This window comes from Oryzias latipes, chromosome 6, assembly GCF_053564925.1.
Source record: "Oryzias latipes strain Hd-rR chromosome 6, Olatipes_Hd-rR_3.1".
NCBI lineage: Eukaryota > Metazoa > Chordata > Actinopteri > Beloniformes > Adrianichthyidae > Oryzias > Oryzias latipes.
The window spans coordinates 15,679,809-15,704,435 of NC_136242.1; the positions used below are offsets into that span (position 1 = coordinate 15,679,809).

Below are 24,627 nucleotides of genomic sequence, written 5' to 3' on the forward strand. Positions count from 1 at the left end.
AAGTAAAGAGTTGTGGTTATGTGAGTAGCGGCTGACCGATTGCCAAACTTGCAGGTGAGAGAAGACGCAAGGCCGTATGCTTTCGACAAAGCGATCACCTTGAAGTTTCGGACCAACGCTGCGAACACCTACCTCGTCCTGTTGCTGTCACTGAGCCCTGCAATGCCGACTGTGAAGTTAGGTGTGTGTTCTCACTGGAAAACAGACCTTCAGCCAGTCAAGAACCATTTTTCAGCACCTCTTCTGTCACAGGTGGCACGTTGCTGGAAAGAGCGAGTGTTCGGCTAAGTGTGGCCCCGGCCACCGCAGCTTGGACATTCAGTGCATGAAGTACAGCCTCCTACAGAGGGAGAGTGAGAGGGTGGAGGCAAGTGCCTGCGCTGAGATCCCCAAACCTCACACAAGAGAGTCGTGTCACGGAGACTGTCTCCTCAAGAGCTGGCAGTACAGCGCATGGACTCAGGTAGGGTCTACAAAAGAGTAGAAGCATAAGCACAAACATTTCTTCCCACAGTGTGCTTCTTAAGCCTTAGTCACGTGCTTCTGTTCAAGGATTGACCCGGGTGGTGCAGGTTTTTGGGTTGCAGACAGGAGTGGCTGCATTTTTAGGGGAGCACAGGTGGGTCTTGCAGTTCCCATTAGGCTTGGCGGCCACCGCAATGGATGTCATGAACGTATTGTAGTAAGTGTATCGTGAAATATTTGTACGGCTAATGTAAGTTTAACATACTTAGGACATATGGTGTCCTTATGCCACACTCTATTCATTAGTATGGTGTGAGTATGGACCCCTTACTGACACAAATCATAAACATAAGTGCCCAAATGATGCCACACAAACTACACACTGGCTGTCTAATTTCAGTCAGGCTGTGGCCAAGGAACCCCCAAGAGGTGTGTCATCTTCACGTGAACAGCACTAGGTAGCATGTCCATGGAAAAATATGCATAAACATTTTATCTATCATTTACGACTTTGCTCTGCAAGTTCCCTACGTACCTCATACAGATGGATCAAATTTTTGCTAATTTCCAGCCTATACTCAGCTGTAATGCTGCTTTTAAACTGGGCTCAGCAACGCGCGTTCAAGCGACCACTTACAATAAAAGGTCAATGCAAACGCATATATATGCGTGTTTCGGGCTTCCACTTTCAAAACTTTCACGTTCACACATCGCTATATGAGTGTTTAAATCTGATTTTGTGTCCTATGTAGAAAATATAAGCCCAAGGAATGCATGTTTCAACATTCCAGTGTGAATACCATAATGCAAATAGTATGGTTAAGAAGCCACGTTCAGCCCATTCTTGAATGCAAGACAAATGCCCGCTGTGAACCTAGCATAAGGGAAGTTGTGACTAAAGCTTTAGGTTCATTGTTGACTCTAAATTGTTGCTTAGATGTGAATGTGATTGCTTGTGGTTAGTTACACCACCTTCCTTTGCTTAACAGTTGTTGGGTAGAATCCACATGGCCCTTCTCAGGACTTCACTTGCACAGATTAAATGTCATCTAAAATACCTGTGATGACCTCATCTTGCTACAATCTAATTTTTTGCATATTTACCACTCAAATAGATCCACATCCTTGTTTTGTACTTGTGGAAAATACACGGTACACTTGCAGACATTGCTGTTTTCTTGTGTGTGCAGTGCTCCAAGACATGTGGTCGTGGGAGTCGTAGCAGAGAGTCCTATTGTATGAATAATCTGGGCCGTCGCCTGGTGGACAGGGAGTGCAGTGAGTTCCAGAGGGTGGTCATCGAGACCTGCAATGACCTGCCCTGCCCACAGTGGACTGTTAATGAGTGGAGTGAGGTGGGCACACAAAGACACACAGTCACAGTCACACGCAAGGAATAAAGCCATTGTTCAAACTTTGTCATTCTTTTATTTAAGATGATATATAGTTTAAATAAAATGTTGTCAGGGTTGGAACACAAAACACACCACAGCTTCTGTGTTAGACAATGTGTCAAATTCTTCCAGACTTATCAAGTTTGTTGACTCAGTGTCAGTGAGTCATTGATGCCTTTATCAAGTGAGTCATTGATTCTTTAATATAAGCTTTGTTGAGGCTTTCCTAAAAGGTTTTCAATAATATTAAAGGACAACTCCTTTGACCTAATACATTTCTGGGTTTTAATGTGAAGAAAGGTTAAATGTTTGTTGTATTTCAAATCCGTTTCTGCCCACCAGTGTCTGGTAACCTGTGGAAAAGGAATGAAGCACAGACTGGTGACCTGCATGGGGGGCGAGGAGGAGAAGCTGAGCGAACAGTACTGCGACTTGTCCACTAAACCCGCTGCCACTGAGAGCTGCCAGCTGCCAGAGTGTGCATCGTGGCAGGTTGGCATCTGGGGAGCGGTAAGTCATCCACACTGTATTAAAAAAACACCAGCGTTAAGTGTTGGATCTAGGATTGGCATATCTAGACTCCCGTTTGTAGTTGAAAAAAAAGATTTCCAGTTTATGTGTGTGTGTGTCTTAGTAATGAAAGGATAGGTTACAGGGCAGAGGGCTCTTTGTTATTCCAGCTGCCATTTCCTCCATATTACTTTCACTCTGCCCTCATATCCTGTTAAAATAAACCCGACCCACAGCGGGTACACACAAAGACACACAAAAGCTTTCCTTTTCGCCATATTTTCTTCTTCCTCTAGATTGATTGAGCACCGTTAGGGTTAAACATAAAGTGAATAAAGGATGAATGAATAGATGTCTTTGGCCATTTATAATGTAATTTATATATACAGGGTAATTGACTCATGTTTTTGTGAGGGTGATCCATACAGAGCTGGAGTTGTCATGACCATTAGCTGCTCAAATAAACTGATCCTTGGACTTCCTCTGCTCTTATTGTATTTAATCTTCCTTTGATGGACTCATTTGTGGTTGAAGAACTGGTTAAGGGATTGAGCTGATGCTTTGGTTGAATGCATTTCAATGATGTGTGTGTGTGTGTGTGTGTGTGAGGTAGTTTCTGTTGCCCTCTGACTGAATACTTAAACCTAAACAAACAGAGAGAGTTGGAGATAATTGTGGTTGCCTGGGCATCCCCGTTCTTGTGCTTATGCGTGTTGCTATGTGTGTGTTTTATTTCATCTTTCAGTGTGCGGTGACCTGTGGCCATGGCTACCAGATGAGAGCTGTGCGGTGTGTGTTAGGGGATTACGGCAACACAGTCGATGACAGGGAGTGCAATGCTGCTGCGAGGCCCAGAGACAGCCAGGTAAATATAAAAATCTATAAATGAAAAAAAGAAAAAAGAATTTAATGCAAAACACATTTTTTTTCTATCAAGTCACTAATGAACTGGTTAGTTTCATTGAAATGCTCATAAACATATTTGTTGCTCACAAGATAAAAAAAATGTTATTTGAATAATTTAAAAATAATTAGGTAAAAAAAGTTGAAATAAGAGCAGAAAAAAGGCAAAAATGATACCTAATTAACAAATTTGGCACCTTCTTTGAGCTTACATATATTTATATTTTTATTAATTAGTCCCTTTAATGCAACTAAAATTCACCTTGATTCTACGCCATAGTATTACAGGCTTTTAGAAAGTAATGAATAAATCTTCTTAGACAGTTATTTTTCATTTCATGGCTGGTTTTGCCATATGCAACTTTAAGTGAAATAAAGTATTCTGAAGATAGACAGAGGGGCTGTTAAATGAGAGCCTTCCAAACATACTTAATGAAGTTATGATTTCATTTTTCACAGTTAAACCACAGAGTGGGCTGATTAATTGTAAGACTGGATTGTATTGCGCAGGATCACGGCTGACTAGTCAATTTTTTGTCAGTTTTTTTCCAGTTACATACATATTTAAAGTCCCATTTGGTACATAATACAGATGGATTTCTGGTGATCAACATCACACATTTATTGGACAGACCTGCCTGCACTCCCAATAATAGATGGTGTGTATGTTAAATTAGAAGGCTAAACAGCAGTAAAGTAAAACACATTGAGGCATTTTTGCAGAAATAAATGGAAACAATTGAGATGTTTTTTAAAAATTTGTATGCACTGTGTCTGTAGCTCTTACATTACAGGGACTGATACCAGAAAACCAGACTGGTTTTCCATCTATTCTTGTTTTTTTCTGGGCCTTTAAGGGGCAAATATCAGCAACTGGTGGTGTAGGATTCAATAAGGAGACCAGGCTAGATGTCAGAAACTTAAAGCTTTAATAAATACATTTTGCCATGATAAAACCAAGGATGCAACAAAAAACTGACAAAGCAGATGACCTGACTATGAAGAACTGACTCAAATACACTGTGGGTAACTAACACAAATCAAGACAGCTGTGGATGATCATCAACCAAAAGCTGGTTTTACTGAGACAAGAAATGCGGAACTTGACAAATCGAAGAAACATCACAAAAATCTAAGTGCAGAATCCTCACAGAAAATGAATACAAAATCAAAATGAGGAGAATTGACCTCTAAATGTATGTGTTGTTTTATTATTGGGTTGAATTAAGTCAAATCATTGCATTCCATTGCATGATTTTTGGTACACTATTAGGAAAAACATGATGAATTGAAGCTGCGCTATATTTACAGTAGTTACCATCTAACTCTGTTTGCCATTTTGCACTTAAGGTTAAACAGTTTCCTTTTCTGAAAATTTAAAAAAGCTCATGAAGGCGTTCTTTAAAAGTAAAATATTTATGTTGCACATTCTATTTTATCCCTCATGTTGTGGTGTGCTTAAAGCACTGAATGATCCTTCTTGCACATGCGTAGTTCAAGAATTTACTGACATCACCTTTGACCTCCCGGTGACCCAGGTGAGGCTATAATGTCACATGATACCAGGAGCGCTGTCCCAGACACTTCTCATGAGAACGTAAGAAACCTGAGGGACTGGGAACTCTGGCGATCATCCAGGATTCATACAACCATAGTTACATACCTAACTTTGTTTTACATTGAGACATAAGAGATACTCACAAATAAATCGGTACATTGTTGAACTCACAATTTACTAAACTTTAAGAAATTTTAGTGCGACAGTTTGGAAACGTGTGTTTGCTGGACTCACAAGATCAAAGTATAGTAAAGTGACCAACAGAAAAACAAATTTTGGAATTCATCAAGTCTTTTGAGTTTTGTGATGTAGAATATGAAAGACACTCAATACAAACAGACCTTACCTAATGACTTACCTTCAGGTTTCTTGACAGGGATCAACCTTAAAATGGACAGGCACTGAACCCTATAAGACATAAAAATATTCCTAAAAAAAGTCACTCTTTGGCTAAAATGTGCATTTTTTTGTTAAAGGCATTACTCCAGTAAGTCTCGGAATTTTTCCATCATACAGAATATTTACCACAACCACTTTAACCATGATTTTGATACACTGCCAGTTGGTTAACATGCCAACGTGTTTTTCAGGAGTGCGAGATGCCTGCGTGTCCTTGGATCTCTCCAGTCCAAAGCACCCCTCGTCCTGACAACTCTGCGCAGCTGCATACTCAGTGGAGATATGGCTCCTGGACAGCGGTGAGGAAACTAATTGGGGTCGATGGGTCTATTGGATCTCATTCCAATCTGTAAAGTAGACAAAAGCAATGTGGTTTTTGTTAAAAGAAAAACAAATCAGCAGACCCCTCTATTCATCATAGTGCGCCTGTTTAGCTGGAGGCTACATTTTCCACTGCAATCAAAAAGAAAAGTATGAATATTAATGGGGCATTATAAATCTGCCTGTGAATGGGATTCTGTGAGTTTTAGAGATGTAAACTCCTATCATTTACTTTTATTTTGAAGGTATATCCTAAAATTCCTTCAGATGGCACATGCACTCCATGGTGGTAATCTTCTGTGGCACTGTCTCCTGTTGCATCTTTGCCCTCACACACGAACATATGCAGACACACGCAGGCTCCAGTGTCGGAGCAGAGAGGCCCCTCCGTCTCCCTGATAGTTTGCTCTGTTACTTGCGGCAAATGAGAACCAGACTTCATCTAAACACGAGCCTGCAGTTTCTACAATTCAACCCCGTCTGTCAGTCTGAAAGATGGTGTGAGCTCACATGTCAGAGAGGCCAGCAGTGCCAGAGTGGTCCTGCAGACACACAAACACACACACGCTTCGCACAAGCATGCATATCTCATCAAGCAGCAGAACTGCAGCCCTCCTTAAAGTGTCATTGATAGCAGGGGCATGTTAGTGTGTCTGTTTGAGCTGGAGCCCTTTGATTACATTAACTATTCATCACTTCAAAAATGTTTACCGTTATTATCTCCACAGTAAAAGACAGAGAGTAAGTATAAGTAAGTGAAAGGTAATCAGGGAGTCTAATCCTGACAATGTCTGTACAGTTTCTCACAACATCTTACACATTACCATCTGAGATTGAAGAAAGACAACGAAAACATCCTCTTTCTTGAAAAGGTGCTCAGTAATTGTGACAAATATAATGCAGAAAAAAAGTCTAACAATTTGAGTCCATTGTTTTGCATTTGCAAGATGTTATGTGTTCCTTTAGATTCCATAGAACGTTTTGAATCGTTGTACCTGTAATTACCAAAACTTGTTGAGACAGCTCTTCTAAGATCTATCCGAAACCCCAAAAAGTGGAAGAAATAACACATTTCTCGCCATACAAGCACAATACAAACTTATTTATATATTAATTGAGAGTTCCAAACTGTTTTTTGTAAAATGATTATGTTAAGATTATCTATCAGAGTATTATTCTCCTATAAAGAGATTCTCGCTAAATTCAAATACTTTAAAACAGAGACGAACATTGGTATAACCATCTGACCCACTGGTTTCAACAGGGTAATAAGATTGATTATATAGATTGGATTGATTATATAGTATCAACAATTAAGTGTTTTCCAAAAACAGGCCAGTAGATGGGACGAATCCACATGAAAGGTGTTGCACAAAAAAAGTAAGGCCTATGAGGAGTTGAAATACAAAATCACAAAGCAAACAAAGAGCGCTTATTTATTTGATCTCAATATTAGATATAAGAAATTCCTGTTTCCTCAAAATGTACTGTCTGGTTGTCTTGTTAAATGGTATACGTATATACTTAAATAGTGCTTTACTACCATCTTAGGAGGCACAAAGCACTTTACAGTCACAGTCCCATTCACCTATTCACACAATGTGCTACTAAACACTGGCGCCATTTTAGCAAAGGGGTGAATATCTGGTTTATAGAACAAATCCCAATTGTTATTCGGTGAACTGACCTAGCTCTTATTCGTTTTTGTTTTATTACAAGCTTCAGTCAGTCAAAAGGTTGCACTTACTTTAGTCCCTCCCACCTTTAGTACCGTATTTTCCGGACTATAAGTCGCCCTTTTTTTCATAGTTTGGCAAGGGGTGCGACTTATTCTCCGCAGCGACTTATATTAGAAATAAACTAAAATAAATACATTGTTAACCCTCCTGTTATGTTCATTTGTGAGGAACAGAGATGATGTTCCTGGGTCAATTTGATGTATGAGGTATGTTAAGTGTTAAGAGTATGTTAAGTGACTCAGAGAATCAGCAAACTTTTTTTTACAGTTTCGCTTCGAAAAAAAAAGTCCTACTAAAACTGTAATTAATATAAGTCCAGTTGCATTTGGGATGGCAAGTGATACATTTTAATCTTTTGAAGGCTAAGAACATAATGTTCTATTTTCCAATGATTTCATAGATTCAGAAATGCAATAAAAATGACAACTGTTTCTACAAATACAGGATGAAAACAGAGTATTAGTTGGCCAATGATGCTTCATGAAAAGAATAAAGAATTAGGTTTGAGAAAGAATTAATGTGAAATTATGAGATAAACAGTCTGCTATGATTGTGTCATATGAGGTTGTGGAACTTATTAGTTTTTGGTCCCAGATTTTGTCAAATAAATTTCCCATCAAAATGCGACTTATAGTCCAGTGCGACCTATCTGTGTTTTTTTTTTACTTTATAATGCATTTTTGGGCTGGTGCGACTTATAGTCCGGAAAATACGGTATATGTCTTTAAAAACCTTTGCATCAGAGTGTATAGGAAACTTTGTATTTGCCTGTGCACCAGTGCTCAGTGTCCTGTGGAAAAGGGAAGCAGGCACGCTACGTCACCTGTATAAACGCCCAGGGAGCGGTGGCTGATGAATCCTATTGTGCCCACCTGCCCCGCCCTCCAGAGTTCTCCACCTGCTTCAGCCCATGTGGTCAATGGCATGCAAGAGAGTGGTCTACTGTGAGTATCATCATAGTGTGTACAATTAGCACAGGTGTTTTTCCCTTGGTGACTTGTAGTACTTATGCATAGACCCTTTTGCCAAAAATGTTTAAATAGGCCTGAGATTTTATGACAGCCCAAATCTTAGGGTGTATTCAGAGTGGACACAATGCCATAACACCACAACGATGAGACTCAGCAAGTCATTGAAATGTGATCGGATTAATTCAATCTCATCAAAACAATTTCTAATGTGGTACACATTGCTGTTCGCTGTTTACGCGACATTTTATATGTCATAAACACTTATTAGCGTCCCTTCTTAGCAGTCTTCTTGCCAGTAATCACCCTGATGGATGCCTCCACGGACCAAAAAAGCGAGTAAAAAGTGTTGCACCTGACTTTGATACAGGGGTCCAAAACTTGTGAGCGACACATAAAGTTTGAATGAAATTAAAAGCGCGGGGCAACCAAAATTTCAGCCTCTAGTTGCTTTGCCCCGCCCCCATAATTCCTGACCAATAAGTGAAGAGATCTATAGTCATGTGGTTTCAGTTTACAAGATTTAGTCTAGATTCTGATTCTTGTTCTATGGGACAAAACCCTTAAAGATTAAACATAAATGCCAGAGTGAAGCAAGTTGTAATATTTGATCCTAAACTCTTTTCATACAAGGATAATCGTCCTTTTAAACAGTTTATAGTGGGGGGGTTTATGCTAGCAAAAAGCAAATTTGAACCTTTGCCAGAGTAACTGCATCCATTCTAATAGTTATGGTTTAAAAAAAAAATCACTTAAAAATAATTTAAAAAAAATATTAAATTATTATTAAAAGCAATATTTAAGAGCTAATGAGATTAGGATAAAATGTGCAAAAGAAGGAAATTTAAGGGGTTTTCTAACCTCTCTATGACTGCCTGACCAACAAATATCTAGTTTTGTGGTAACTTCAGCTAAAGGAATGTTTTAGTAAAAATTGAAGAGGTGTCGTTAACTATGATGAGAGTAAAAAGTCACTGCAGCATCAAATCAGGAATAAGTAAAGGAAATAAAAAATCAGATTTTTTTTTTTTTTTTAAATAGACATTGTACTTAAAAATAAGCAAAGTTGAGAACTTGAAAATTGTTTTAAGATGTGAAGCTTTCTTTCCGAAAAGGTTTCAAAAACAAAGAAATTCTGAACCTTTTGACGGCTCAAAATCAGATCATTTTCAGTGGAACCGGCTTTCCGGGGTTTGGTGTCTGTAAAGCGGAGTTTCATTTGTAAAGTAAGGAGCTCAGAGACACGTTTGGGTGTAGAGGGCCCCTGCTTTATTTTCCTTTTCATCTACATACCCAGAAGTCCATTTGTCTCATTACGTCATGAACCTGTCATGCGCAGAACACCAATTTGTTAACAGTTACATACGCCCCCTCCTCCAGATGAAACGTCCTGTTTCAAGTTAAAACAATAAAGATAAATGAAAATAGTCTGTTATATTAGCATAAAAACATTGAAAATGCAGAAAAGTGCTCCTTCTCAGACAGAAGCGTCACACAGAATTAGAGATCTTGGTTTCATGGAGAAAGAAAGGACTAAAGTGAACAGTTGCAGGGATACCAATGTCTTCATCAATGGGCTGCAGAGATCCTGCAAACCACCCATCAATGAATAAAACATTAATAAATCATAAATCAAACAAATAAGCTTTCAAAAATTTGTAACGTTATCAATAAACATTCAGCTCACCTGTTCAATTGAGTTTAGTCGGTCTGCTCTGCTGCTGCGCGGCGTTCACCTGCTGCTGCACTGAATTCTCACTTTTACTTTAATCTCATAAATTTACTAGTTTTATTTCTCGCAAATGTACATGTTTTTTTTCCGTAAATTTACAACTTTAAATATCGTAATTGTACTTTTTTTATTTTTGGTAGCCCTAAAACTCGTAAAAAACAGCTTAATCATGATTAATAAAAGAAAAAACTGGGAATGCTAAGCCTTGAAAATTTTGGAAAAGGGTTGGATGGAGGTTTAGTGAAAGGAAAAGCACAACATCAGAAGTAAAAGTTGGATATATTTTTAAAAATTTTTTAAACAAATAAAAAAAGCATCTTTAATTAAATAATTGCTTTAAGTGTTTTTACATTTTTTATTTATATTTTAGTAATCAGACAGTTTCCTGCTTTCTGTCCTCAGTGCTCGGTGACTTGTGGTGTGGGACGAGCCACGCGACAAGTGGTTTGTTCTAACTACCATCACCCAGTAGACCAATCTTTCTGTGACAACGACGACAAGCCTGCCACAGAGCAAGAATGTACAGCTGGACCTTGCCCTTCTGTCTACAACCGTCAGCGCATTTATGAGCAACCATATGGATATCCTCAGGATCCAGGTCATCATCCGGGCCACAGTAGCTGGAATGTCCCTTCAGCGGACAACCAGTGGAGGACCGGACCCTGGGGCGCGGTATGTTCTTCATACAACACACTCTTTGAAAAGCAGCAACGTTCGGAAGTCTTAAGTCACAAGTCAGTTTTTGCCTTATTTTACATAATTACCAACATACAAAAACCTTTAATTTTTCGCAGATGTGCTATAGGGCCTGTACATGCATTATGTGTTTTCCAGAAGGAGCATGTATACTTGGAAGGGAACAACATTTACTTTGGAAATACCAGATGTTTTCATTTCTCAGCACAGAATCCATATATGGTGTTGGATGAGCATATGCATAGCATACTGAGTGATAAATTGGGGAAGACAGAGTGCTATTTATTTGTAAAAACATTTTGTTGACACAAAGTAAAGCCCACATTCCCAGCTGAACTCAGAACAAATGCAAATGGTGAGGCAGCCAAAGCTACTCATTGGCCAGAAAATCATCTTTCTAGTTATGACATTTTGCATATAATATAGTCTCTTTTTGTGCCTCTTTTTGATTTGATAATTACACATGCACATGAGTTACATTTTGTACTCTCCACATTGTTATCTCAACAGTATTTTTCCATTAGTTATTTCATATTAACATTTTCTTTTTTTCTGTGTCAAGATCTTAAGTGAGCTCCTTAAATTCAAAATTTAAAGTCAATACATATGTTTTAGGATATGTTACATCACTGGAACTCATGCTTGTGTTCTGTCAGTGTTGATTGTTGTTAACCCTTTAACACTGGAGATGTCGGTGGCGACACCTATGATGACGCCTATGACACAGGCTTTTTGACCTACCGTAATTCTCGACTGTTTAGCAATTAACGTGAAACAGCTGATTCTGACAGAGAAAAAGCAGCTTTGCAGAGATATTCAACACGTTACTATTTAACGGGTTGCATATCTGTGCAAATAACGATATTAAGAATCGCTTTTTCAGAATGATCTGATTGACCTTGGACGCTTAAGTACCTGACTATTGTAAAATGTTGGATATCAGCAATATCAAATTCAAAATCCGCTGGAATTACAATAATTGTGTAAACAGTTAGAAGAGTTATGATGGTTGAAAGAATATATACACGGGAGTTAACAGTCTGTGCTAAAGGGTTAATAAGGCTAGGTGTATGTAAGTGTGTGGAAGACCTCCAGCTTCTGTATTTTTTTGGACCCTAAGACAGATTGGTGATCTGTCCATGGTGTACCCAGCTTTAGCTTAACAGTAACCAGGAGAGGCTCCAGTAGAAAAATGAATGGATATTTTTCTAAATTTTATAAAATTGTTAATTTAGGCCAAATGAAGTTGATGAGAAAAAGACCTTCCACACAATCACAAGCACCAAGAAGAAACTGTCTGTGTGTGGGATATGCTGTTCTACATTTATCTGCCTTTGCAGAATCGCTATGCCCATATCAGCAGATTTAGCCTTTGATTAGAAAAACAAACATTTTTAGTTCAGAGATTGGATGTTGTATGTTTTTTTATTACGGTACCTGTTTCTAAAAACCCATGTGTTTTTAAACTCCAAAACAGTGACATTTATATTCTTCTCTTTATTATTACTATTATTATTATTATTATTATTATTAAAAAATGAGCAGGTAAAAGTGTTTTAAGGGATAGTCTGGGATAGTCCAGTAAATCTGAGATTATTTAACTTCATATCTGTGTTATTTTACCCCAAATTAAAACACAGTTGTCTCAACGGGCTTCACTAGTTATACAGACATAAAATCAGTTATAAAATAGAATAGGTGATTGCTGAACTAAACTAAACTAAGCAGACTAAACTAAACTGGATTACACTGTGTCTTCTAGTGCTCCAGTACCTGTGAGGGGGGCTTTCAGAGGAGAGTGGTGGTCTGTCAGGATGGAGATGGGCGCAGCAACAGCTACTGTGATGAGAGGATCAAACCTGCTGAGTCCAAGAGCTGTGACTCTGGGCCTTGCCCTCTGTGGAACTATGGTGTCTGGGGAGAGGTGAGATTATATTTTAAATTAAATGTATTTCTGATTGACTCCACATAGCTCAAATTGCAGCCTAATTCGTTTACACTTTTGTGTGTATTTTATTTATTTGCCCAAAAAGGCTAGCGTTTAAGTCCCATCAGCTGTCCCGCACCTAGGTGTGTGAAATTTGTTCTCTGTATTTGATCCATCCCCTGGGGAAGCAGTGAGCGGCAGACACAGCCGCACTCCGGAACCATTTGGAGGATTAACCCTTCAATCCAACCCCTTAATGCTGAGTGTCAAGCAGGGAGGCATTGGGTCCCACTTTTAGAGTTTTTGGTATGACTTGGCCGTGGATTTGACTCACGATCTTCCAGTCTCAGGGCAGACACTCTTCCACAAGTCCACTGAGCTGGTTACTTTTATACTGTAACAGACTGAAAATTATATAAAGGAATCTATCCTTTTTGCCCTCAGTGCACCCAGCCCTGTGGTGGGGGAAGGAGGACTCGCTTGGTGGTTTGTCAAAGACCCAACGGAGAGACCCTTATAGACTACAACTGTGATATGCTGGACAAGCCGCTTGATATGGAGCAATGCAATCTGCAGCCCTGCCCGGGCTCCGCCTCCTGGCATCGCCAACCATGGAAGCCGGTACGATAGTACTAACTCATTTTCCCTCCGCACTTGTCAAAAGGGAACTTTGAAGAAACAGTGTGTTATCCAACAACACAATTTAAAAGACAAGAATTACAGTTTAAAACATGCCAGCATTCTTCAGTTGAAGGGCAATATCAAGTGTGGTCTTTCAGAAACAGGTTGAAAAAATATCACAGAAACAATACTGCTCACCCACAAATAAAAAGCCTGTCAATACGGACAGCTTTGCCCCATTGTGCCATATATTTATGTAGGCATTACTTTGTAAATTATTTATTTCATATACGAGGAGTGAAGTAAACCTCATTTTTGTTATTGCTGTCTTCATTATCTGCAGTACACAAGTGTATATTTGTGTATAAGAGTTAATATTTTGACCTTTATTGAACGGCAACAAAAGCCTGTTAGTGTATGATATACATATGTATCTTTGTACAGTATGATTTTGTCTCCAAGAAGGCAGTGTTTTGTAACTAACTATTTAATATTTTTACCAGCTCTCTTGGTCCACTTTTTTTCCACCTTCCTGAAAGTTAATACAGTTTGCACAAAGAAAAATAAAAAAAAACAAGTATTTAAAGATTTTTGTTTATGCTATTCTGGATTAGGAATGGCTCAGTGACAAAACTTTCATTGAAGACCCATTCCAATCATCTTTTGATCCATTTCAAAAGCCTTTCCAAAATGTTTTTAGCCAAAATAAAAAATAAAATAAAAACTGTAACGGTTTCCGGGACATAGTTTCTGCAGAGTGGCAGTTGTCATATAGAAATGTGTCTCAATGTTGTGGGTGTGGAACAATCTCGCCCCCTTTCCCCTCCCCGCTGCTGAGAGCTGTCTATTTATATGCTCTCCTTCTAGCAAACAGCCCCCAACCAAACATCACCAGTGCAACAAAAAATGGCGAGCAATACTGGAGCTATCCAGCTGTACAGTTTTGAGTCAGATTCCAGCTCAGACGGGGAAAACAAAGCCATACATGGATCTAGACGTCTACAAGTGGAAGCATCAGAATGGAGCGGAGCAGGGAGCTTGTGGCTCGCCCAGCGTATATTTTACGTAGCAATTATGATATTTTTCAAATGGCATTTTTTTTCATGAGCTCATGATTCAAAACAAATTGAATTAGGAAATACCCAAGAAATGTAGTTTCAAGCTTAATATTCTTTATATATGTCCTCCATTATTAGAACAGTCCAATCAGAACATAATAAATACATCCAAAAACACAATTTTCATTGAAGTGGGTCTTTACGGAAAAGAATTTCACTTAGAAAAGGCTTAAAGGATAATCTTTTAAGTATTGAAGAACTTCCTAAAAGGGCTTTTTTTCTTGGAGAAATGATTTAAACTGGTGCATTTATTTTTCGTCAGAATCAATGAAGCTGAATGCATGAATGGTTTTCAATACCTCTCAACCAAAGGCAGTTTATTTGGGTTTTTATTTTTTATTTTTTCATTTCAAGCAGTTTTTTTCAGGGTGCTTTTATATATGCAGTTTTACAGTCTAACTGGCCAGTGGTCTGAGTAGCTCATGGCACATGCGAGTGAGTCGATGTCACGTCAAAACTGTGAATAACCACGAGATCTGATCTAAACAGCCTCGAGGTGAATAAACAGGTGGTCCTTCTAGAAGGCAAAATTTTCAAATTAATATGTTTTCAGCTCCAACCCCTTAAATTTGTTAGATTAGCTGAAAAAACTCTCCTTGTAAATTTTTTTCCAATTCCAACAACATTTACCCCTCCCTCAATGAGACTGGTATGGTGCCTCAGCAGAAGACTAAGGAGAACTAAGCTGGCTGCCAATAGATGGGCTTGGCATTCTCAAAGTGAACACTAACAAATGTTTGGGAAAGAGACTGTAAATTGGATATGGAATATGAATATCACTTTTTTAAAGAATTTTTTTTCACCTTTAGAACAAACAGGAATACAAGCATAATCAGTTATATAATGAATGTTTTCAATGTTTACAATTTTCATCACCATTGATATTTATTCTTTTTCATACATGTAGAATTATAGATTAAATTGTTTGAGATCAGTTTATGTTAAAACGTTCATTCTTATTCTAATTTTCATTGTTATGTTGTTTTTGTTCCTTGACAATGCGCACCCAAAGGGGCCGAAGGGGAAAAAATTTAAGGTCACTGAGGGAGGGGTAAATATTGTCCAATTGAGACAAAAATGCACAAGGAGAGTTTCCTCAGTTAATCCAACCAACTTCATGGGTAGGAGCTTAGAATTTCCAACTTCCACTTTTAAGGACCACCTGTTTATTAAACAGCTTTAAAAAAATTAAAGTGATAGGGTGATACTTTTTTGTGTGTCACTGTTAAGGTGCTATCAAATCTAACATTACATAATTATTGCCAAGTTCTTGTTTCATTCCCCTCTGTCAGACAAATGGAGGAGCACCCATATAACTCCTCTTCATCGCCTCTTAAAATCAGTTCCTCTTTATTTCATCAGGTGCTTCACTTTTCTGAAGGATTTTATTTCACATGGAACATATTGATTTGTTTACAGTTGTTTTATTGTTGGAGCTTTTTATTTTGTCATTGCAACATCTGGCGCAACACTTTTCTTGAAGAATATGTCTGTTTCCACACTTGATCTGCTTTTTGTTTTTTTGTTTTTTTTTACTGTTTCTGCAATCAAGCATATAAGTAAATCCAACTGTGCAACTAAATAAAAGAAGCTGTAAAAGACATAATAATTTGCAGAAATTATAAAAAGACCAGAATGTACAACATTTGGTTTTGTTCACTTTGTTGCAAAGCAATTTTTTAATAGTGTAGAATAAAATACTTTTTAATGAAACTCATCCACCATCAAGGATTAAATGAACTTTTTTCAGTCCATGTTGTTTCTAAAGATTTTTATACTGTTAAGACGGATAGCGAAGTCTGATTGAACAGTGCATTAATGATTTTATTTTTTATCTTTGTGACACCTTCTGCAATAATAAAGAGGATCACGCTTTCAAACAGCTGCAGTGATTCGCATTGGCTACAAAGGAAATGAAATAGAGGAAATTGACCAAACTAGAGAGGAAGTCCAAAGGTTTCTTAGAACCTTCAGTTTGTGTTGGACTCAGTAGTTTGGGCTCTGACGTGGTTTGTTAAAAAAGAATGGCGGACTCCTGCAAACAATTACCCACCTGCTGCTAAACATCCCATGTGACCGCTCTGAATGACGTCGAGACAAACACAAAATCTTTCTGACACATATTTCAGGTGAACTGTTGGCTGCCAGATCTGTGTTTATGGTGTTATGCTTCCCAGTGAGGATGTCGACAATCTGTCTTTTGTGTTTTTGCTTCCCCTTCCACCTCAATATGTGTATATGTGTGTCTCAGTACCACACCCTAGTTTTTATGTGTTTTTTTTTCTGCCATCAAGATGCAAAGTTGCTCAAAATCAAAGGGGTGAACTGTTACGTTTTTTTAATTATTTATTTTATTTACATGGAAAAAGCCTTAAATATGTCAACGTAGTTTTTATTTCCAGTTGTAAAGACTATTAAAGAAACATAAATGTGAAAGATGTGATGTTTTTCACTGCAGTATTTTTATTGACAAATAAAATGCAAGACTTTGCTCTGAAAAACTTTTTTAATAATTCTTTTGTATGTCTAGACACAACATTTGAAAAAAAAAGTGTCAAGCCAAACAATACACCGTATAGTAAAAAGAACAAAATACACAACAAAAAAATACAAGTTACTATTTTGTGATTAAAAAGATGGTAAAACCAGATGCATGCCTCACATGAGCTCACCGCAGATGTAGACTTGGTTTCTCAAAGTCCCCCATGCAAACACTTCATTTGTGGGTCATTATGGGTGTTTTGCTTCGTGACCCTCAATAGGCCGTACTGTTTTGGTTGACCTAATGTTCATAGTAACTCTTTACAGTACACTATCTGTAGGGCTTCACCTAGCTTGGCAGTTTGAAAAACACCAGAGGCGGTTTTATGTGGTTTATTCTGTAATCTCTCAAGAGAAAACACACACAGTCCAAGGCAAACACTGGCGCTGGGTGGTACATCTGTTTATCATTGCACTAATGGAGCTCTGTGTAACGCATGTGGCAGGAGACATTATTATTTATTTACTACAATGATAATTAGTAATAATACGTGTTGGCGAAGGATATTTACCCAAATAAAAGAACAAATTAAGATGGAACATTTCAAAACCACAGGCTTTAAATAACTAACAAGCCATTTAGCTGAATTTACCTAATGTAAAATAATATACTAATACAAATGATACTCATATTGTAGTAATTTAATACAAACGTAATCACATATAACATATAAACATATGTTCTTATGAGAGAACCCCTTAAAACAGACACCTGTGGAACATCATTAAACAAATCAGCTCTGCCATGAATCTTATTTTGAAAAGCTCCAACACCAGAAAAAGTGATTAATATTTGCACTTCTGATGCACAGTGGAGTGTTTTTTTGTTGAATTATACTAAAGCATTTTTTAATAGTTTGTCCTTTTTTATCTTTTCTTTGTTTTTGGGGACCTTTGATTTAAAATGTAAATGCCTCTGGCTCTGGCACTGGGATAATTTAGATTGTGTTCAAACTAAAGTAGACACTGTGTAAAACTAAGTTTATATTCCTCATAATTTGTTCCACCAACATGCAGTAACATTTCTTTACATTTTTAGATTGAGCTAAATTTCTACAGATTATATTAATATAGTCATATTTTAATCAACAATATGCTATTTTTCTGTTTTCTGTAAAATATTTAAATCTGAACTTGTGAGGACTAAAGATATCAAGACTGTCTTTATTGAAAATTAATCAAATATTGAGTTTATAATTACTAGAAAAGAATTTAGGCTCCTAAACTGTCACAATCTTGTAAACTAAGGGTTATCTATTAATTTGCTAAATATTTGGTAAAGTCAGTGACTCTGCTAGTTGCTGCTAAAAATAATGAGAAGACACAAAGCAATTATTGTCTTTATTGCACAAAGTCAACATTTATAGACACAAAGTTAATATTACAATATAAAACGACTTAGAATTGATTGTCAGTGGCAAACAAGAGATGCATTTGAAAAGTTCAACCAAGTTTGAGTATCTTGTTCTCGTTTATTGCTACCATCACATTTGTGGGTTTCCTGCCAGTGTAAAGCTCATGACATGCCTTGGATTTTCAAATGGATTCCACATGCACAACTAGTCATTGTCGACTTGGCCCCAGGGCACGAGGCGGGGAACAACCTCTGCATGTGTTGCCTCGGGGTCATTCATTTGTGACATTGCTGGAGTGTGAGCAATTGAATTAGAGGATGGAAGGTCCCTTCCTATCCAAGTGTTTACCAGCATTTTCTTTTTGTCATGGTTTTAACCAAGAAAATCTGTGTTGGAAGATAATGTTTCAATGTGGGCTTCAGAAAAAACCAAAAAGGAGGTTGCCTCAGAAAACCAGATGCTGTGAGATGGTATCTGCAGCTTTAAACTATAGCTTTAATGGGAGAGCTTTTCAGGACAAACAATCAGGAAACATAAATGAGGCAGCCAATCATGGCGTGTTTCAGTTTTTAATCAGCTGTCTGTTGTACAGGCATCATCAACGGATGTCTTAGCTTAAGCTGAGTTTACGAAAAACACTGTTGAGGAGTGACTGCTGCAGTTTTGTGATGGAGAGCAGCTGCAGTGGAAATGAGGGGAGCCGGAGCACTGAAGTCTGGAAGCATTTAGTTTGGGCTGTCCCGACTGAATGACAGGGGCCACGGCCCTGCTTTGACTTGGTTAGACAGGCTGGGCTTCACACTGTTCTGTTGATAATCTATGGAAAAGATTAGCAGCTCTCTCTGAGCATCCTCTATTTAGCCTCCATTTACACATGGATTTCCCCACAAGGCTCCCACCTCCATCCAAACTGGGCCCGGTCCTGTGTGGACCTGTCGACACTATCAAGTTGACGATTCCTGGGAGCCTTTTTCTTCACTCTAGAAGAAAAAGACAGTGATAGATGGTGTGTTCAAGCTCACAGTCACTGACAGGGAGGTAATAGTCCTCAAGTTGTTGATATGTAATGTCTTATCACTACTTAATGACAATGTGTTCCCCATTGAAGTTTCAACTTTATGTGCTGTACTTTACCTGTAACTTAAAGACCCACTCCAATGAAAATTTTGTTTTTGGGTGCTTTTAACATGTTGCACTATTTTCTGGAGGACATATATGAAGTAAATTAAGATTAAAACTGCATTTATTGAAATGGTTGTGAATCAGGAGCAGATGAAAAAATGCGTTCGGAAAAAGCTTGTAGCTGTGACGTAGGTGCAACAGTTGGTGGGCAACAAGGTTCCTGCTCCGCTCCATTCTGATGCATCCACTTACAGACAAATAAATCCTTGTACGTCTTCGTTTTTCTTATCTGAGCTGGGACAGATTTTGCTCATCAAACCAAAGGATGAGGGAAGTCAGGACAGTCCCGCCCACAATCCAGAGGCGAATTTCTGTTGAACTACTATGGCCCTGCAGAAACTGTCATAGTGTCATAAACTGTTTTTAGCTAAAAACAGCCATGGGGAACACTTTTACAATTGACTTAAAAGTTGATTTGAGGGGGACTTTAACTGCTTCTGCTTTTGCTTGTTCATCTTCAAAGTCCCCAGGCCACCAACCCACAGGTGTGAAGGATTTCCAGTGTCACACACCACCGTTACGTTATCAGGCCCTAGAAGACACTTAAAATTGTCATTTTAGTAGACATTTTTTATTTCATAATATAATACGTGTTATGTGTGATAGTGCAGGTTTATTTACCTCTGTTTTTACCTGTTTTTATTTATCGCAGCATTCGTTCTTTTGGTTTCATTGTTCTTTGGTGGTCTTTCCTTGGATGGATGCATTTTCCTCTATCAGGCCTTGTGAGCATGAACCAACCTGTCTGAAAACAGATGAACAAAAAGGTTAGCAGAGTTTCACAAAGGATCTATGTTAGGGACAGCTAAAAGAGATAAGATGCGTTTGGTTTTTTTGTTATGTCAGCTTTCCCATGTGCTATGTAAAGAATTTCAGTATTGGTTGGACAAAATATTTACACCTCTCTGTGTTTTCCTATTCTTTGTTTTTTTTTCTTCTCCAATTCAAGGTCAGGATCCTCCACAGCTCTCCAGTTTTCCCATGTTTTACTTTTTAAAAGCAGACTGGGTGCCATGACAGATTACAAAAGCAGCTGTGAAACATTGAGGAGAAAAGGGAGTTCGACTTGGATGCTCGTGTCAAAGGTCACTATGCGATATCCGGCTATAGTTATGCTTTAAACATCAGGTTTTGGCTTCATTCTTCTTTTTTATGCCTTTTTTTTCTCTGTTTTGCCAAATTGGTTGGTTTTACATTGAGCTGCTGGATATTTTGGGTGCAAAACATTTTCATGATGGAACCTTTAAACAGATGGAGGCTACTCCGCTATTTAGTCATTGTAATTTAGCTTATGGTTACCTCGCCTGAGTGGTTTTGACTGAAAAAGGAAACTGTGCTCAAGATAGAGTATACAGTTTGTCAACCAGCTGCTTATTTAACCTTTTAAGGATACCGGGTTGGCACTTAGACATGGAGTGCAGAGTGATCTGGTTTGCATTTACCTTTGGTTTCTGCAGCTTATGCAGTTTGTCACATTCTGCAAGCAGACAAGGACTTTTGCATAGTTTTATCAGCTGGATGCTGAAATGTATGCATGGAAGTTCACTTTAGCACATTTTACTGATATATAAAAAATCAGCACAAACAGTGTGTCCTGCAAATCCTATCTTTAATAGAAGATGGACAAAAGAACAGGAACATTATTTGCTATCTTCAACTAAAACATGCACACAAAGTTGAAAAAGTATATCTTTTCTTTTGTTTGATAAGTTGAAATGGTATTTTTACTTGGTTGTTTAGTGTTGATGTGGTAAAGCTCAGAGTCTGTCTGGCGGCTTTGACAGCATGAAGCCTGGGTATAATTCTATGCTTTGCTTCTGTAGTGCAGTCTTGCAAGTTTGCTCTTGTTCCATGTCAGCACAGAGCCCCTTTGAAGAGTCTATGTAAGTGCGGCTGCCATATGCTTGGTATTACCTTTTGAATTTGCACACGTGCTGCAATAGGATTGGAATTTGACCTGGGCTGTGCATTTTTATGCACGGTCTTGCTGGAAAGCAGTTAGAAAATAAAAATGTCCAGCATAAGTTGTTGCTCCACATTACTTCTAAAATAGATGCATGATTTTAAAAGGCTGTAGATATTAATTAGAAAATAGGTGACTTGAGCCAAATGGTTGCTTTTCATACATTGACTGAGTGTTCGGACTAAAGAGAACTTCCTCTGGTATTCTTTACTGTTTTGACTATTCCTCTGGGCTTAGATGATGTGATCAACCTTGTGGGTGGAGTCTTCTTCAGCTCCCCAGTCCTGGACAAAACATGATTTGCTGAGAAAACACCTGACATCTTTTTGTTTCTTGGAGAATAATTTCCCTGCTGGTCTTTAAAATTCTTTTATATTTACAGTATTTAGTTTCTGCAGAAAAGTAATGAAAAAATGTCTTTAGCACCCCACAATTATGTCGCATACTTCCTGGCTGTGAAAATTTGTTACCAATATAAGATGCTAGTCTTTTTCTCTAGATGTTTTGCCCCATCATTAAAAAATATGTTATGTATTTGTTTTTATGGACTCGGTCATTTCATTTTTTGTTAATCCCAACAAGCCTGAAGGAAACTCACCGAATTCTAACAGATTTATCCCGTCTAAGAATGTGAAATAAATTCCTTTGACAATGTGGGAGGGAAAATCTGTCTCAGGAGAGTTTCATTTCCCATGAAAGCTTGAGATTTGGAGGAGTAGCTCTGACCTTTTTTGCTTTTCCTTACTGGTTTCTCCAAATCTTAATAGATTAACAATAATATAACCACAGCTTCTACTATCAGCATAAAAAAGTTTTAAATCAAAGTAGATTTTTGTCAACAAAAAGAATCCAAACTGACCAAAAGGATTTTTTTAAATTATCTACTTTTCTTCAAGAAAGAATGAACTTTCATTTTTCAAACTAAAAGAAGGTAGTCAATAATCTGCCCAACGGAGGGGCTGAGGTTAAGGATCGTTGCCTTACCTGTCTGTCTGCAGGGCGAAGGTCTCTGAGTCTTTGCCCTCGTGTTGCTCTCTGGATGAAGCTGTGCCAGCGCTCTGTGGTCCGCCTTACCAGCTCTGATTATCTAATGGCTGACAGATGAGGTTGGCAGGTTATCAGGAGGTGCACATCTTCATATGAGCTGTTCTCCCATGGTTAAAATGCAGACACGGTTTAGATGGGGGGAGCGAAGCCCGTATGGGTGTGATTTTCTTTCTTCTTCCCCCTTTTTTTTTTCTCCCCTCTCACTCAGTTTTTTTTCCTCCTTCTTTTATAGCAGTGAGGAGGGGCTGCGTTTTCCTGTCTCCTCTCTTGTTTGAGGAGGAGGACGCAGAGTTCTGCTATCATATATGAATGTGCCACGCTCTGGGCTACTCGCCCCTTCCCTGCCCCCCACTTTGATGTGCTTCGTCAGCTGAGCCGCCCCTGCGTTTTAAAAGGGCTGCCGTAATTACAGCGTGCATGATGCATATGTGTGCAGGGTTAACCACCGCCTGCACTGACAAGAAACGGCAGGATGCAGCTTTGTTTGCACCCATACTTGAACTTTAACCTTTAAATAAAGCCTTTTGAGTTTGAAAAGGTTAAAAAAAAATAAAAATGAAAAGGTTATAGTAAACAATAAACGTGCAAATATGTAATTGGTGTTACGCAATATTCTGAGATCATAGCTTGAGGACAAAGCTACTTTATGTTTGGTATCTGGACTGGAAAATATGCAAAACACCCTCCCTTTCATCCTGTGATCTTCTGCACCCCCTTTATTTGGAGTAGTCCTGGTCAAAAGCACTCACTCACCAGGCCGAAATAGGCACCCTAATTGCTGTCTGGCCTCATGGGGACCAAAGTCTCAAGAATAATTTCATCAAGTACCTCAGTCCTTTTTCAGAGCTGTCATCGGCACGTCTGGTTTTTATTAATTATGTTTTCTTTTTTTAAGCTGAGCTCTCCTGAGGTTTTTTTAGTTTCCTCATTCGTACCAGACGACCGTGTGTCTAATGTTTGCCTAGCATCCTTTGCTCTATTTGCCTCCGCCATTCATACGAGGTTAAAAAGCTCTTCTCGTGTTTGCGGGTTAAACAGTACACTTCATTCTATGCTGTGTATTTGACAAAAACTTTTGGTCAAACCTGTTTTGCTAAATATTCTGTATTATTTAGTCTGCTAATTTAGTTATCGTCATGTTAGATTAGTTGGACACTTTTCCATTGAATCCGTTTATATGTTCACTTATTTGAATCTTTTTTTTTAAATTCCACTCCATCAAAACCAATGATGGAGTGGAATTTCTTCTTCCTGGACTTGAATTACAAAGTCTAAGGCTGCGTTCACACTGAGCATGAGTGATGGGTTCAAGAACATGCTAAACCTGGGTGTTTGAACGCGCTTTTAGCATATGGTGTTCACACGGGACTGTCGCTAACTGTTACTAGCACATGTACCTAGAGTTGGAAAAGGTTTGGTGCAAAATGTCAATGTGTTGCAGATCTGGTAAATCCTGCTCCAGGCTTTCTCCTTTATTCCTCTATTCCGATATACAAAAGTTCCAGCCCGGCAAAAACCGCAATTATTCTTTTCTCCTCCATGATCCATTTTCTCCGTCTTTTGAATAGTATGCCATCCATACATCTCTACCAGATTGGTCAAAGGTCACCTGGTTTAACTTTTAACGTGCGTTCAATACTCGCAGGTTTTGTACGTAAAGCCCAAAAACAGACTTAAAAACTTTATAGCGCTGTGTTAAAACTGGAGTTTTGAATGCAGGGGCCTGAAATGCACATAAATATGTGCTTTTACATAGACTTGTGGTCACGCAAACGCGCGGTGTAACGTAGCATAAGATGGGATAAAAGAAAAATGCTGGAAGCTCCATATTTCATAAAAAAAAGATTAGTCAGAAACAAAGATGAGATTACCGGTAAACATTTTTGTAAGGTTGTAGAATAAATTACATTTAAGACCTTCATGAAAAATATTTAGTTAAAAAAAATGTATATTGTGAAATAATAAACAATGACAATAAGCAAAAAATAATTACCTGCTTTTCTATATATTCATTCAATTTTTCTAATAAGAAAAATGTTCACTAATAATCTGTTATGATCATTTCTGTTTTTCGCTCTTGGCCCGCTTATTATTAGGCCTGCACAATCAGTCAAAAACGTATCGTCATTGCGATCTCAGCCTGTGTGAAGATGGCTTAAACTGTGATAAATGGTTATCCTAATCTTTA

General features: G+C 38.2%; 1 protein-coding gene and 1 long non-coding RNA gene across 6 annotated transcripts in view; one reads left to right on the plus strand and one right to left on the minus strand.

Annotated features, from left to right (window-relative positions):
- Positions 1-24,627, plus strand: part of LOC101170674 (A disintegrin and metalloproteinase with thrombospondin motifs 20) — a 91,231-nt gene that overhangs the window by 55,150 nt on the left and 11,454 nt on the right. For all 4 annotated transcript variants that reach the window (XM_023955653.2, XM_023955654.2, XM_078949306.1 and 1 more), the window contains 10 exons: positions 55-181; positions 253-463; positions 1,656-1,820; positions 2,202-2,369; positions 3,115-3,234; positions 5,421-5,528; positions 8,069-8,233; positions 10,392-10,661; positions 12,448-12,609; positions 13,057-13,233. In XM_023955653.2, coding sequence (XP_023811421.1) covers positions 55-181; positions 253-463; positions 1,656-1,820; positions 2,202-2,369; positions 3,115-3,234; positions 5,421-5,528; positions 8,069-8,233; positions 10,392-10,661; positions 12,448-12,609; positions 13,057-13,233 — 1,673 coding nt within the window. The remainder of the gene's footprint in view (positions 1-54; positions 182-252; positions 464-1,655; positions 1,821-2,201; positions 2,370-3,114; positions 3,235-5,420; positions 5,529-8,068; positions 8,234-10,391; positions 10,662-12,447; positions 12,610-13,056; positions 13,234-24,627) is intronic.
- LOC105354200 (uncharacterized) lies at positions 18,219-22,761 on the minus strand. 2 transcript variants are annotated; one of them, XR_013656587.1, is made up of 4 exons: positions 22,377-22,761; positions 20,063-20,174; positions 19,622-19,971; positions 18,219-19,227 (listed from the first exon to the last, which is right to left on the minus strand). It is a non-coding gene; the product is annotated as an uncharacterized LOC105354200 (long non-coding RNA). The 2 variants fall into 2 exon arrangements; XR_013656586.1 differs by lacking the exon at positions 18,219-19,227 and having other exon boundaries at positions 19,454-19,961; positions 20,051-20,174; positions 22,377-22,583.